This window comes from Artemia franciscana, chromosome 13, assembly GCF_032884065.1.
Source record: "Artemia franciscana chromosome 13, ASM3288406v1, whole genome shotgun sequence".
Lineage (NCBI taxonomy): Eukaryota > Metazoa > Arthropoda > Branchiopoda > Anostraca > Artemiidae > Artemia > Artemia franciscana.
This window is the reverse complement of record NC_088875.1, coordinates 11,575,382-11,592,586: the sequence shown is the minus strand read 5'-3', so window position 1 is coordinate 11,592,586 and position 17,205 is coordinate 11,575,382. Positions and strand designations below refer to the sequence as shown.

The window sequence follows — 17,205 nt, the reverse complement described above, 5'->3', positions numbered from 1 at the left end:
AACCTGATATGTTTAGATCAGGCTTAAAAACCAATATTTAAACCCCAATTTAAAAAAAAAAAAAAAAAAAAACATCCATGACAATTCTTCTTGTATGTTCTACAATTTTGTTTTTTTCATTTTTTTTTTAATTGTAAAATTCTGTATTTGAGTTTTTGCATTTTTGCACGTTCTACAAAATTTTGACATGAAGTTTTTATTTTTGTAGCGTGTTCACCTTTTTTGGGGGTGTTTTCTTCATCTTCTAAAATAGTGCACATTTTCTCATACTAGTAATCTTTGAATGGTAACTTTAAACTTAACACATTTTCAACCAGCATTATAAATTGAATATTTTAATGCACTATACTTTTAACGCAATTGTTTGTCCATTGGCAAGGATCGCTCTGAACTTTAGTTCGTTACATGAATAGCTTAAAACCACCTAACTAGGTTTGGCAACAATTAAAAATAAGCGCTTTATTACTTGGAAGAAAAAGAACATGTTTTTGGTCACCGTTCTAGATACACGTCTCCCGACATTTCCTTTTTTTCCCCCGCTGAGTCTTTTCCAATAAGATTGCTTGTCTCATCTTAAAGCTTGTTGTACCTTAAAGCTTGTTGCAATATCTCATTTCTCCCTTAGTGACCACGACAAGAGAGGCAATCAGGATATTTCTTCCTTAAAATGAGGCTAAAAATGGAATAACTTAAAAATAGTTTTAACACTTTCTTCGAAAGGATACAAAATCAATGATTTGGTAAAAAAAAGTTTCTATTTCTACTACCACGAAAACTCACTGCAAAAACAAGCCGTTTGAGGTCAACATAGGTACGCATGCTCCTCCTTCGCCCGAATTTGTTCAGAACATCACTCTTTACCCAGTAGTCCCCATCTAATTCTGCTCATTTCATTTGTGTTTCTAAATAATGAGTACGCCATTCTTTGTTGTCACATACATCCTTTCGACAGAATCTTTTTCCTGTCGAAGAGTTAAATAATGATGAGGCGGTATAAAGGAGGGTCAGGGAGAGTAGAACGGGACAGTTTCCTAATTAAGGTTATGAGTAAAAAAAAATTAAAAAGACAAGAGGGTTATTGTCATGTTTAACAACATATAATCTCGACGACTACAGTTGCTAGGAGTAAAATCAAGGGTGGAGAGGGAGGGGGGATAACAAAATTTTCCCAGAGGGAATCGTATGCAACATTTACATAATGTTTTCAGACCAACATTCTTCGGTTTCCCTGAGGGGGAAGGAATGAGGCTTTGACAAATATTTGGAGGGGAGTTCCTGATAATATATTACTATTCCATCCCAATTTTTCGGTATATTAGTGATAACTACCGAAAAGCGAGTATTAGCTTGGGCACACCAGAGACCTTCTTGTGACGTCCAGAAACTTCAGATACACCCTCATCTCAAATGGGTATGTCCATATATACCCCCTGTGGTTCAATATCACATTTAACAATTAGAACAAGGAGAAAAACTTACATTCCCGTGAATGGCACATTTCTTGGTAGCATTGCCTTAACTTAGAAGCGAAGGAGCATCGAAGAAGTTCAACATCAGGGTGAGGGTGACAAAAAGGAAATGGAGGTCGCTCACACATCACCACATTTGTGGGGATTTCCAAATCCCATGGCCCCCTGTAATTTTGAAAATGATCGGTTTTGACATGAAATCAATCTAATTATACAAACAGAAAGGGATACAGGAACTAAGTTCACAGAAAAATTAACCAAATACCTTTCCTCGTCTTAATGAATAAATTGAAAGAAAAAGTAACCTTAGTTCTCATTTAAAAGTCTATTAAACTTGCGAAACTTTTATTGTTTTAGGAGTATACGATTTTTTTTTGTGCGTTTCTGTTTCCAATAATGTTTTTGGAGTTTAATGTTAAGAAAAACAAATATTGATGTCGAAAATTGGCCCATATGCCTTAGTATGATTAGAATTTCTTTCTTTTCATAGCGTTAACTGTTATATGGTCACGAAAAGAGTAAATATTTTCCACTCCACCTTCTTTTGTCGTTTCAGTTTAGATTTATCTGTATTTTTGTCGGTATGAGTTAAAAAAATTGGCTCTTCTCTTTAAAAATATTGCAAAAAAACTGGATACAAATAAACAATAAAAAAAACTGATTTCGACCAAAAGCTGATAAAACATCAAAAATTTGACAAACAATCAATTCGAAGGGAAAAACTGATTTCGAAATCTCGCCCATGGGCCTTTACAATGTCTTTTTTTGTCGTTATTTCATAAAAAGAATTTTTTTTCATAAAATAAACTGTTAGATGTTCGTGGCAACAGTGAAATTCTTCTTGCTACCATTATTATTTCAATTTTAAAACGACAAAAATATTTCATATTTTATCATTTGTCGTTTTATTTTAGATTTTTCTGTATCTTGGTTGATGTTCAGTTAATAAATTCGCTATCTTCTTGTTCATTATCATTTGTCGTTTTATTTTAGATTTTTCTGTATCTTGGTTGATGTTCAGTTAATAAATTCGCTATCTTCTTGTTCATTATCATTTGTCGTTTTATTTTAGATTTTTCTGTATCTTGGTTGATGTTCAGTTAATAAATTCGCTATCTTCTTGTTCATTATCATTTGTCGTTTTATTTTAGATTTTTCTGTATCTTGGTTGATGTTCAGTTAATAAATTCGCTATCTTCTTGTTCATTATCATTTGTCGTTTTATTTTAGATTTTTCTGTATCTTGGTTGATGTTCACTTTATAAATTCGCTATCTTCTTGTTCATTATCATTTGTCGTTTTATTTCAGGTTTTTCTGTATCTTGGTTGATGTTCAGTTTATAAATTCGCTATCTTCTTGTTCATTATCATTTGTCGTTTTATTTTAGATTTTTCTGTATCTTGGTTGATGTTCAGTTAATAAATTCGCTATTCTCATAAGTATGCAAAACAATGTTGAAAATTCGATGCAATTAATTCCATATGGGACATATCTGTCGAAACCGAGGACAATTCAATCTGATATACGTAATGACTTAAGAAATTTATGAGAGATTAAAGAGGTACTTAAGAGAAACTAAAGAGAGGGACTTGAGACTAAAGAGAGATCTAACAGACCAAAGAGGTGAGAACTAAAATGAAGAGCAATGCAATTTGATGTGAGAAACAAATAACAATCAGAAAGTAACAAGACATTAACTACCATTCTATACCTAAAAGTCCAAAGTTATTTATTTTGAATTTTATGTGCACATATAACATAATTTACTACTAAAAGCATATTATACATAGGCTCCTCAATCAAGAATAATATTTTGCAAGCTATCTTTTGCTATATAGCTACCTCCAAATGGCGGGTACGTGGACAAATATGGAGGCAAACACAGAAAGAGCCGGATGAGTTGACCCCAAAACCACAGGGTACTCCCAGCCTAGGGTAGAGAATCAGAAGATAGGTATTTACGCTACGCAGGCCATTGGTCTGCAAGGGATTTTGCTTTACCTCAGTTTAAAAAAAAAACTCAGTTGCTCAGGAAACTCAGTAAAAAAAAAAAAAAAAAAAAAAAAAAAAAAAAAAATGTATGGCAATTTAGTTTTACGTTTCTATTTTAGAGACACTCGAAATTTATATGGGTTAAAGAGATATTCTGTTAGAAGAAACTTACATTAAATCAAACATCACCAGGCTAGTGGCAATTAAAAAGCTGCAAGGATTGAGTCGAGTCAAGTTTTGAACATCATTCATTTTTCTTATTAAAAACTGAGCTGGTTTTGTTCATATAATTTTAATTCATGAATGACCCCAAGTCCGCAGGGCACTCCCAGCCTAGAATAGAGAATCAGAAGATCGGTATCTGCGCTACGTAGGCCATTGGTCTGCAAGGGATTTGCTTTACCTCAGTTTTAAAAGAAAACTCAGTTGCTCTTGTATCGCAATTTAAATTTAGGTTTCTATTTTAGAGATGCTCGAAATATAGCAGTCAAAAGAAAGTAGACCCTACCCTGAATAGAAGAAAATTAAACTAATAAATAAGCAAAAGTTTACTTACGCCAACACAAACTTTCCTACTATCGTTTCATCAACCGCCTGTTTTTTCGGGGTCGGGGTTTCCATTCCCTGTAAGTTTCTCTTCATGCCAACAGGAGCTGGACTAGTGCATTGAATCCCCAAGGGGTCAGAGACGGGATCAAACTGAAAAAGTAAACTTGATAAAATAGAATTCATTTAATCTTGCGAGACGACCATTGCTGGGATTATTGCTTTTTGCAATCTTGCTGATTGATTTGTTTCCTTTTTTTACATGGAGTTTTTACATGCAATTTTTTTTTCTAAAGAAAATTTGGGATAAAAATTTTCCAACAGATCTCTCATCTAATACATCCAAGGAAGGATTATTTTCTATTTTAAAGAGGATCAACATTATCTAAGGAATAAAACCATAGTAAAAATACTAAATAGCCACATTTAGATAAAAATAGAAAAATAAATATATTGAGAACCATTTGAAATTCAGAGCAGAAAATTTCAAACTACAAATATACCACAAAAAATAGCTAAGTACTTTTCAAAAATGAAACATGACAAGATTCATGTAAACATATTTTCTAAAATGTTCAATTCAAGTTTTTGCCCGTCTTAAGTGTCTATCCTTTTCTTTCCGATTTTTTTCTTCCTTCCCAATTTTTTGCCCGTCTTAGTTTACATATATTCATCTTTGATATAAGGGACAATTCCGCGCCTTTCCTTTGTATCCTTTCCAATTTTCTGCCCGTCTTAGTTTACATATATTCATCCTTGATACGAGGGACACTCCCATCCTCTCAATCTTCCGCTATTGACACTGCAGTTTAACTCTTGCATAACAAAACGTCGAAAGTGAGATTCATCCCTAAAAAAGGTGCATCCCCGGAAGGAAGTCTGGGGTAGGGGGTCTGGAGAGCCAAAGTGATATTTTAGGTCATAATTTCGTAATTTTCCAAGACGAGGGGGGTCTTGAATAAATCTTGTTTCTGAGAAATATAGACAGAGTAGGAAATTTTAAACTGCAAAATAGGGAAAAAAGGAAATAAATGAAAATAGAAAAAGATTAATTCAAATCTTCTGAAACGCAGTCAATTCACTGGTATCAGTTCTTCAAACACGTGATTTCTCTTCCCCGTCTTCAAAGGGGTGTCAAAATTTTTTAAGTAATTTTGCTTGATCGTCAACTTTACAAATCTCAAAAAGTCAACATCTCAAAATATCAACTTTACAATCTCCATATAGTACAAGTAATATATATATATATATATATATATATATGTATTACTTGTACTTTGTACTTGTGGCGGGAATCAGGCGTTTCCACCTTGTCCGGTATCAAGGATCTTCGAAACCTGTTTGAATCACTTAGTGCGGTCTACTGCCAGCTGCTTTACAAATGAGTCGTCCATGACCAAACTTTCTGACCCCCCCCCCCCAATAGGTTCAAGGTCTAATTTAACCAAGTTCCACCAGCTGTTCCCCTGTCCTCCTTGGCGTCTCTTCCATGAGTTAAGTGACTCAGCTAGAAGGATTCGGCGAGGCAAGTACTCTGTTGGCCTCTGTAAGACATGGCCCAACCATTTCAGTCGACGCTTCTTAATCTCCACGATTGGAGACACAAGAGAGGGACTATGGAACCGTTTCCAACGTCAAAAGATTTCTTGTCTGGAAGTAGAACAACTGAATATGGAAAGTCAAAATTTGGTAGAACGTAAAAATGGGCATGTCATATACTGTTTAATGATTTTCAATCTGCATGATTTAAGGCCAAAAAGCGGCACCACAAACACCGTTTTATAAACGGTGTTTGGTTTGTGCCAAACATTTGTTTATCTATTACAGGCTTCCTGATTACAAACCTGATGATTACCTCCTGATGGCCAATACTTCGATATAGGAATCGGATAGGACGAAATAGTGGGCACTTCACATATTGGTTGAATCGCTGTCATGCAACGATTTCTAATCTACATGATCGGAACCCCATAAATATGAACGAGGGAATTTTCCAACACTCCCAAAAATCTTTATTTTGAACATGGAAATAACTGTAACATCTTTTTAGAGGGTTTTATTTGCAATTTCAATAGGTAGCTTCATGACGAAATCTTTCTTTTTATACAAATATGCTGACTTTGAAGTAGCTACGAATTTGAACCACCCTCATGCAATATTAAAAAGTATCTTAAGAGATACAGGATCTAAGTTGCTTGTTTGGATGTGTCAAAATACTTTTTAATGTGGATAAAATGTCTATAGCAATTTATATTTTGCGTTGAATTTAATTACAAAAATATTATAAATCAAACAAAGGAATATAGCTTTTTGAGACATGTCAATTTGACAATTAAAAGGTTAGAACCAATAATTTTTAAAATATTTTTATAAACAAAATAACTTAATTAAATGCAGGTTTTGGATGACTATATATATATATATATATATATATATATATATATATATATATATATATATATATATATATATATATATATATATAAGAAAAATTAATCCAAGTATCTCTAGAAATAGAGGCTCGAATAGTTCCTGCATCATGTTTGGATGCATTAATAAGACATCGGTTTATTGATTATTAAAATGACAATTTCCTCAAAATGTTAAAATGCCAATACGAAAATACCGCAAAGCAGACAATAGGATATTTTTCAGTGTAACTCCAACGTTTTTTCGGAAAAGGCATAAACGAATAATAAGGCGAAATAAAAAAAGACGATAAAAAAGTAAAATAAAAAGGTTAACTTGCAAAAAATGACTGGCTAACTTTTGATTAAATCACTACAACTAACCACTCACGAACAATTTAATAGCCAGTAAGATTAAGAGTCACAACTTGCAAAAAATAAATGGAAGTACCATAATAAGGGAATAACAAAAACAAAAACAATTTTAAAAAAGCAATAATCGAGTAAACATCAAGTTCTGCACATTGGTAGAATCAGGACGCTTTATCCACCAATGTCTTAGTAATGATAATAATATGTCGTTGGAAAGACTCAAAAACACGGATGAACATATGACCAGCATTCGTAGGTAATGTCAAGCCAATTATAATCGACGGTACTTCACGATATCACCAAGCCGATCGCAATCACAATAGAGAAAACCTTCAATAAAAACTTTCTGATGTCATTCGGCAGAATCTAGCAGCCCCGGGGTAGCTTACACTTGACTCTAGTAATAGTTGAACTAGAAGGCATTTGCCATGAACTGTATAGCGCGCCTGGTTTAGATTCCAGATCTGGTGACATTGGGGGAAGTTTGGGGCGAGGGAACCTAAAATCATGGAAAACGCTTAGATTGGAGGGATCGGAATGAAACTTGGTGGGAAAAATAAGCAGAAGTCTTACATACGTGATTTAAAAGTTTAGTCGCTCTTCGAACTTTATAGGAATAAGAGCATATAGAAGCAGAGTTTTTTGTAGCAATCGACATTATGCCAAAAAAATTGGTCATGCAAGTAAATATAACTTTGTTCAAATAATTTATACGTATTACGAATAAGTAATAGTACAAATAATTAGTACAAAAGTTCAAATAGTAATAGTACATACTTAGTTAAAAAGCTTATTACAAATAACTTAGCTACTTAGTACACTAAGTAGCTGTATACAAAAGAGGAGAGCTCCTATCTTTGTCAAGCTTTCTTTGTTAAACAAAAATAGCTACTGGAGCGCACCAAGCAGCAATTAACACTTATATATCCACAAAAGTGTAAACCTATAATATATATAGGCAGACTCTTAAGGGGAGGAGATTGAAAACAAAATAGCCAATCAGGCTACATTAGACACCATTTTTATACATTGCTTTGGCCTTGGGTGACGAAACCAATTTTAGGTATCAATCTGGATTAAGAGAAATTAAACTCTATTTGCTCTCTTAAATAAGTAAACGAAGAAAAATTTACTTACTCCTAGGTGCATTGGTGGCATTTCCCATAATGACTCATTGGTCCTGAAATTCCAGAAATAGAAACGATTTTCTCTCCTTGACCAACAGCGTCTCCATCCTTGCTGGACTAGCTCAGGGTGCAAATCTACAGTGTCACCCTGGATGATAGCTGGTGGTGCCACTTGTACCTGCTGTGGCTGCATTAAAGGTGACGACTGCTGAATGTTACCTTGCTCTTGATTCGTTGTTTCAGACGCTGGTGATGGGATCTAATAAAATTTACACTTTTAAAATAATGCCTAAGACCACACTGGATATCCATGACAAAATTAAGAAAATTATGAAGGAGAAAAAACGAGGATATTTCCATAATAGTAAAATATTATACTGGCATGTTAATAAATTGAAAGGGAGTAGCCAATCCAGACTAGTCCCAGTTAAAGATAGAAATTGGGCCACAATTAGTGATAAGGAAAAAGTTAAAGAAAGATGGGTGGAACATTTTGAGAATGTGCTAAACCGAGATACAGTCGCAGGAAAAGATATAGATGAAAATGAAAATGTTTGTGATACCTTGGATGTGAAGGAAGATTTGTTTAGTGAGGAAGAATTAGCGACAGTACTAGAAAGATTAAAAAATAATAAGGCCCCAGGTGCTGATAGTATGATTAATGAGTTCCTTAAATATGGTGGCTCTGAGGTTAGGAATAAGCTACTGAAGATTATGAACATGATTTTTAAAAAAGGGGAAGTATCCAATGATTTTAGGAAAACCTTAATCAAACCACTGTATAAGAAAGGTGACAAGAGTGAGTGTCGTAATTATCGAGGCATTAGTCTGGTCTCTGTAGGTAGCAAATTACTGAGTAATATGATACTTTTTAGACTGAGACATGCTGTAGACAAAGTTTTAAGGGAAGAATAATGCGGTTTTAGAAAAGGTAGAGGATGTGTCGACCATGTTTTCACTCTTAGATTAATAATTGAGAAGTCCCTTCGTTGTCAAACACCTTTGGTCCTTAGTTTTATCGATTATGAGCAAGCTTTCGATTCTGTTGACAGAACAGCGTTAACAAAGGTCTTATCGTTATATGGTATACCAGAAAAATACATTAAAGTGATTTGCGCTATGTACGAGAATAATACTGCTGCGGTTAAGGTAGGAAATGAGGTTAGCAACTGGTTTTGTATTAAATCAGGAGTTAAGCAGGGTTGTGTTCTATCCCCCTTTATATGGATCATTTTGATGGACTTCGTCTTAAGGAGCACATGAAAGGCAATTGGAGACCATGGAATCAAATGGGGAGGAAGAACGCTCCTGGACTTAGATTATGCTGATGATTTAAGCATATTAGATGAAAGTGTGAGCAAAATGAATGAATTTTTAGAGGTTTTACGAGTTCAGGGTGCTAAAATAGGCTTGAAAATTAATGTTAAGACGACTAAGTCACTAAGGCTAGGAATAAGTGAAGATGAACAGGTGACATTAGGTAACGAAAAGATTGATCAGGTTGGGAACTTCAGTTACCTTGGTAGTATTATTAGTAAAGGTGGTGGGAGCAGTGAAGATGTTAAAAGTAGAATAGCTAAAGCCCAGGGTGTTTTTTCACAGTTAAAAAAAAGTTTGGAAGAATAGAAAGATAAGCCTACAAACCAAGATTAGAATATTGGAAGCTACAGTGATGACAGTGGTCAAATATGGCTCTGAAACATGGGCACTCCGAAAAGCAGATGAAAATTTACTAGATGTTTTCCAGAGAAATTGCCTACGGATTCTTCTGGGTACCCGGCTGACTGACCGTATTTCAAACAGTAGCTTGTACGAAAAGTGTGGTTCAATCCCGCTTTCTGGGGCTATAATGAAAGAAAGGTTGAGATGGCTAGGCCACGTTCTACGGATGAAGGATGACAGATTACCGAAGATTGTCCTTTTTGGCCAACCGTCTGGGGCTACACGGAAAGCAGGTCGTCCTTGTCTGGGTTGGGAGGATGTCATAAATAAAGATTTAAAGGAAATGGGAACTTCCTGGGAGGGTGTAAAGAGGGAGGCTTTAAATAGATTAGGTTGGAGGAGGAGCGTGCGTAGCAGTGTTGGCCTCAGGCGGCTTGGTGCTGCAGTGAGTTATTAGTAGTAGTAGTAGTAGCATCTGCTTTTCCACTACCACAATTTTGCTGTAAAATAAAATATCTGTTAGTTTTACTGTAGAGATAAAAAAATTTAAGACTACATATTAATAGTTAAAACTACATGATATATCAAGGGGGCCTCCCCTTGATATATCATATGGCTGCCTCCCCCCTACCCCATAGAGCCGTAGGAGCTTGGAACTGAAATTTTGGCTACTGCCATGCTTAGCAAAAAAGTATGAACCGTTTTTTTTTTGTTTTTTTTTTAAGTTTTCCGTATCAAGACATTAAAAAAAAACTCTATATCCTATTCCAAAAAATATCTACTAAGGCGAATCCATCTCAATTTTTTTACAAGATTTTTCTATTGAATATCCCTAAGCATATTTAAGGAGGGGCTTGCCCCATCCTCACTTAATATCAGGGTGATACCACCCTATCGATGTGATATCATGAATATTAAGTTGTCAATCTATCTTGTTCTTGAGTAAAAACGCCAAATTACTCACTCACTACACGGAATTTGCAGAGGCATGGTAGATAGCTGACATAATACATACATCATCAAAAACCTCAGTTTCCTGAAATACCAATTTTACGTTTAGCACGGCAATGAGGGTTGGTGGTGGTAGTGGAGCTCGTCCTGAAGGATGTAAACATTTTTGATGACTAGGTGCTCCTGGATACGTGGCATAAAGTCCTCCCTAACTAATCTTTCTGAATAGGGCTACCCTAACCTCATGGGTGCAGGTAGAGCCCACCCCAGAGTCTCTCAGCGTCCAGGATTTCTCTGGTCAATCAGAACGAAGGCCTAGTGATGATTGGGGTTACGGCCCTCCTCTTGAAAATAATTGTAATGACAATAAAAGTAAACTCAGGCTTCACAACTTAGTAGTTTTAACTTCTTACGACCTCGGTTCATCCCCGGGCATCTTTTGAGCTTTGTTTACCAAGGTGGGCTGAATATAGCCACCTTAAATATTTAAACATGAAAAGCGCCAGATCCGCAGACCTCTTAGGGTATGATATGCAGAGGTGTGGAATTGGCATACTAGGAATGACGGACTCACTTAACCGGATCAGGCAATGAAGAAATCGACAGTACTGGTTACAAGGCGATTTGGCCAGGCAAAATTTCATAAAACCATAGGCTTAAGCCTGTTTCTAAGCAAGAAGGCGAAGAAATGCCTCATATTCGCCATTCCAATATCAGATTGACTACTCACTGCTCGCTTCAACTATAAGCAGGGGGATATGATGATTATTGTGCACTGCGCGCCAATGAATATCTCTCCAACGGATGAGAGGGACAAGTTCGTCTCAGTTCTGATACCTGTCTCTATCCCAAATTTCCCTCCACGATGTTTTTGTCTTGTTGGGCGACTTCAATGCAAAGGTATCCGACACTTGTGGAACTTCTAAATATGTAATTGGCCCGGTTACTCTTTACTCCTTGAATGAAAATTGGACCCCACTCTCCAGCTTCATGTTATCAACGAAATGATCATTGCAAACACTCCTAATCAACACAGTATAGCACGATATCAATACGGTATATATGTTATAAACGAACTAATCATTGCAAACACTCTGATTCATAGGAAAGACATTTAAATCAACACGGTATAGCATAGTGTCAACACGGTGTGTATGCTGTGAAGGAACTGATCATTGCATACACTGTTTCATAGGAAGGACATATTTAAATCAACACGGTATAGCAAAGACGGGCGGAAACAGAAGATTATAAACTACATTATAATGAATCGAGTAATAATATGAAAAGTAAGCAAGATGACATAAACTTTTTTTGTACAAAGTTTAATTGTTAACTTAGAAATAATTTCCAAAAGTTTTCACGACACATCAAGTTTTTTATTCTCAAGAGGTGGCTTTTCTTCAGTGCGGATAGACACATCTTGATATTTGAAGAACTGGAACTGATAGTGGTTTTCTGAAAGAAAATCCTTCTGTGGCTTATTCTATTTGAATTTTTGATCTTGCGAATTCCCTACATTTTGCCAAAGTAAAATGTCCTAACTTCAAAGCCAAGTTTTTAAAAATCAAATAACCTTGAATACTGATAGAACCTCATATTATCTCTTCAAAACCTAAGCAAAATTTTGTCAAGTCCTCTCATCCCTCATAAATTTTTCAAAAATATTACCGCAAAATCTAATTTCAAAACACAGAAGTTCCGACTTCTTTTAATTCTTCCTAAAAAAAAAATTATTTCTGTTATATTTTAGGCGCCTTTATCCAATAAAAGTAAACAAGAAGACATGCATTTTTCTATATTCTAAAATAACCTGAATACTAAGAAATAATTACAAAGGTTGTCACTGCACATTTCCTTATCCTATAAGTAACTATTTTTTTCAAGACAATGTAGAATTTTTTCCAACAAGGGCAGACAGATCTGGATCTTCTAAGAATTGGATGGTACAATGGTTTCCCATAAACAAATTCATTCAGTATTTTTTTTTTCTGTTTTGAAGCTTTAATTCTGCAAACTATTAATATTTTGTCAAGTAAATGCCCTTGCTTCGAAGCTTAACTTTAGAAACAAATAACTTTGGATACTGACATAACTAAACATTATCTGTTTGACCGTTTAAGCAAGATTTTCATATGTCTCAAAATCTTCGTGGATATAACAAAGGAAATCCTTATTTCGAAACAGAAGTTCCGATACTTTGTATTTTTTCTAAGATTCCCGATTTTGATATTTATCATATTTTAGACATTTAACGCCATGATAAGTAAGCAATAAAACACACTTTTCTGGAACCAAAAATGAGGTGGTACACTAAGAAATAAAATGTAAATGCAATGAAACGTTTCAGAGACGTTCAATAACCACATTAAATAGTATATAGAGTGAATACAGGTAAAACAATCCGTACGCAGAATCTGACGATTACTTCATACACAGAGAACTTATTTGTTGACCTCTCTAATTAAACAATGACCTTACAAATAATAGCCTATAATAATCACAACGTACCTGCAAACGTTATACAGGAGTAAACACGTTTATTACCGATGAGAAACAGGCGGATGTACTACTCTGCAATTGTCACCCATGTGTCACAGTTGCGGAAACACTTTATAGCGCTTTGGCACTGGAGGTCTAGCTTTTTTCAACGAGAAAAAAATTGCCAGCTGGAGACGACAATTCCTTAGTGTTGCACAGCAACACTAAGGAAAAACAGCAGTGTTGCTGTAGCAACACTGCTGTTTTTGTATGCCTTTTTGTGCTTCTTTTTCTTATCGTGGTTAGTCGTCTGTAGTTCTGTCATGGTAAGACGTAGCAATTCAAAATATTTTCTGCCATGAGAATTGAAGAAAATTTTCACTGGTATTAGCAAAATTTTCAATAATTTTCCAAAAATAAATATAATAATTTTCAGAAATAAATAAATCATTTTTCTTCAACCTACTAAATAGTATATAATAATAATAATAATTTATTCCAGAAAAAGCCCGTGGGCCATAGGAAATTTACATAACAAAAAACATACAACAAATTAACTAAATTAAATTAATACTATTTAAAAAAAAACGCTCCCGATGTGCCGCTGCAATCCTTACAAATCTTGCTATCCTTTTAATACTCAGGAAATTTGTCTCTTTCATTCTTCTACCATCCATATCTCATTCAATTTTTCTTTACCATACATCTCTCACCTCTAATCATTCAATTCGACACATTCACACAAAAAATGTATTAAACTTTCATCCTGAGATCCACACATAGGACAAGCAATAGATTCTACCTTCTCCCCTTTTCTCCCTTGATACTTTCTTTTCTTCCCAATCAAAAATCCATTTCCCCTCCAATCCAAATAAGCCTTCAAATCCTCTCTACTTAACCCAGCCTTCCAAAATACCTCCTCCCCCCAAACTACCCTTTATCTGTCTATACAATTTTAGCGACCCTGAACGAACCAGACTTGCCCACCATATCTGTATTTCTTGGTTCTTCACCTCTCTTGTACCTCCCTTATTACTATTTCCTCCATACCCATAATCCCCTTTCCTTCATTCCACCATTCCCCTAATCCACACTTATCTAAGATATCCTTAATCTCCACCGGCCATCCTGTTTTACTATTCTGTCTCAACGCCTCTAAATATGCTGCCTTTGCTACCGTAAATCTCTGCATACCCAGTATCCTAACCCAATATCTCACCATGGTCACTAGCGTCATAGATCGCAGCGATACTAGCCCTAAATCCTAAAAAATACCCCAGTTGTACTTTTTGAAGGTCCATATCTGATGCAACCGCTGTTGTGATGGAATAGGTGAGGACAAACTTCATAGGGGGTTAGACTAAGTATTTCATTGTGTAGATTTAATTTGTTAAGTATTTAATTGCATAGATACAATCCCCTCTCTGCATAGGGGGGGGGGTCTCTAAATTCCGGTTAGTAGGATATCATCTAGATAAGATGGTAGGTTATAAACTAAACTTTGTTCAAGATATGAACTAATGTCCTGGTCATGGTTTCTGGTGTTTGGAATAGTATCTAACTCTGTTAAGTGAAAGCAATCCCTATATTCTTGTCTATGTACCCGAATGGGTAATCAAATCTGAACCAAACCGAAGGGAGGATGAGAATATGCTAATTGTCCTAATTTCTGGGGCCCGTGCCTTATACAACCCTTACAGGAGAAGGGGTTCCCCTATTCTTGTCATCAGAACATAAGCAAAACGGGGTTTATTTGAACTGTAATATATGTGTAAGAGGCTGGACTGGAGTCAATGATACAAGATATTCTACAGTCTGCAACTCCTTTGTATAATAGCTCAAACTTTATTATTGAGAGATTTGTCGGATTGTTTTAGGTACCCGTCTGACTGATCGTACTTCAAATAGTAAACTGTACAAAAATGTGGTTTAATCTCACTTTTTAGGGCTATAATGAAAGAATATTGAGATGAATAGGATACATTCACCAGATGAAGGATGAAAGATTGCCAAAGATTGGTCTTGTCAGCCAACAATCTAGGACCAAAGGAAAATCAGATTGTTGCCGAATAGGATTATTGGAGGTCAGAAGAAAATATTCAAGAGACATCTGAACTTCTAGGGAGAATGCAGAGAGGGAGGCTTTGAATAGATTGGGATGGGCGAGGACAGTGCGTAGCTGTAATGGCTTCAGGCGCAGCTGTGTTGGCCTTAGGCGGTTTGGTGCTGCAGTGAGTTATTAGCTATAGTAGTGGCTTATTTTCTTTTTATGCACCCGAATATCAAGTTTTTTTTATCTTTATTATTTGATATAAGTTTTTTAAAATTCTGTTGTAACATCTGCCAATATTAAGGGAGTCAAATACATGTTATACTCTCGCATAGGTTATACAGTGGCAGTCTTAATTAGTTCTTTGACAATTTTAGCATAAATTCAATCAAACCTATGACTACAAAAGAAATATTTTTTGCAGCATATTACCCCCTTTTGTCTTGCCATTCAACTTAATTCCTAGCTCCTCCACCCTTAAAACTTTGAAAAAGGCCAGATTCTGATAATAATTACTTTGTTTTGCATACTGATAAGGTAAAGAGCTTACCTGTTGCTGCTGGAATGCTGCTTGAGGAACTGAATTCGACTCAATGGTATTAGCTTCTTCTCTAACCATTGAAACAGGTGATTGTGTTCCTCCATATGAATTTCCTGGGGACTTCTCAATGGAAGGAGACAAGGGGTCTGCATTATGCATAGGGGAGCCGTGCTCAGTAGTAGATGATGCAGGAGAATGAGTTTGACTCATTGCGGGTGATAGTATTTGCAACCTTGATGGCGAACCAGAAAATGATGCAGGTGAAGCAGGATCTATACTTCTTCTCTGATGTGGTGACTTCAAAACATCTTCTTGTCTCCTAGGTAAAGGAGACATTGCTTGTTGAAAACTTTCAGCAAACACATGTGGACTGTTCTGCTGTGGGATACTGGCTGGGCTGGGCAATTCTTCATGTTGTTTGTATACTGGTCGTGGCACATTTCCTTGAGAATTATTCTCTGGCATCCTTTTGCTTGGTTGCTGATTTGCTAAAGGCATAGATGATATACTACTGCTAAGCTCTGTAAATTGTGGCACATCATTTTTCGTCACTACACCAGTACTTTGAGGATTAATTTGATTATATGGATTTTGAATACTTGGTCTGGTATCTTGTGGATAATTTTGCATATTCATCTGTTGCTGCTGTTGTCTTATATCTACCCTGCTGCCATCCATACTTAAATTTCCGAAATTCCCTGCAGTGAGATTATGCTGGGACTGATTTGTCAGTGATAATGGGGATTCCTGATTAATAACAGGAGAGGGTGTGGAGTTTGGTGTGGGAGGCAGAGCTGTTCTTAGTGATAATGAAAGATCTTGTCCATAAGGTTGATTCTGATACTGGTATAGCTGGTGTAAATTAGTTGATTGAAGTACATCAGGCCCTCGTGGTTTCAAAGTTGGCTGATTATACATCTGATTTGGCTTTTGGTACTGATGTAGAGAATGGAAGTCGGCTTGAGATGATGCTGGCAATACTGCACCTTGGAGAGACTGATAGGCGTATGGATTTGAATAAGCTAATGCATGTGCTTGATAAGACAGGTTCATGTATGGGTTTGCTAGTGGTGACAATGGCTGAGAGGCATAGCGCTGAGCAAATGCATGCTGAATTTCCCAATCTGGAAAATCTTGTCGTTGACTACCATTGCTATTCATTTTGCCTGAAAAAAAGAAAAGAGATTAGGCAAATATATATTTACCATTAGTTCAAGGTGGAATAAATGCTGGAAAAAATTAAATAGATGAAAGTGTAGCCTTATTTGGTATCTCTGCAAGAAATTATGTTTTCCTTCTTTTTTAGGCATTTATGTGACCTTATCCCAACATCTTTTTTCTTTTTACCAGAAGTCTTTTGAGTTTTCGAGGTAATAAACAGATTTAATTTGGTCTGATCACTTATTAATAACTTGAGAATTATTTTCTATTGTTGGGCTATACTTGGTATTAATAGTAAAGCATCAGTACATATTGTATCAAAACATCAATAGTTTCAAGAACAAGAGCTAAGAGCTCAGATGGCACTTGTGACAAGGTTGGAAGAGCCAAGAGCTCACGTGGCATGAGCTCTAGCAAAGTTCTAAGAAACAATAGATTGCTTTA

At 35.7% G+C, this 17,205-nt stretch overlaps 1 protein-coding gene across 1 annotated transcript in view; it reads right to left on the bottom strand.

Moving 5' to 3' along the window:
• The window catches only part of LOC136034524 (mRNA (2'-O-methyladenosine-N(6)-)-methyltransferase-like), a 53,275-nt gene that overhangs the window by 26,510 nt on the left and 9,560 nt on the right, over window positions 1-17,205 (bottom strand). Inside the window, exons 2-5 of the mRNA XM_065715750.1 lie at window positions 15,610-16,766; window positions 7,926-8,174; window positions 4,019-4,161; window positions 1,480-1,634 (exon numbers count right to left, since the gene is read on the bottom strand). Of these exons, the coding sequence (XP_065571822.1) occupies window positions 1,480-1,634; window positions 4,019-4,161; window positions 7,926-8,174; window positions 15,610-16,761 (1,699 nt within the window). The 5' untranslated portion in view covers window positions 16,762-16,766. The remainder of the gene's footprint in view (window positions 1-1,479; window positions 1,635-4,018; window positions 4,162-7,925; window positions 8,175-15,609; window positions 16,767-17,205) is intronic.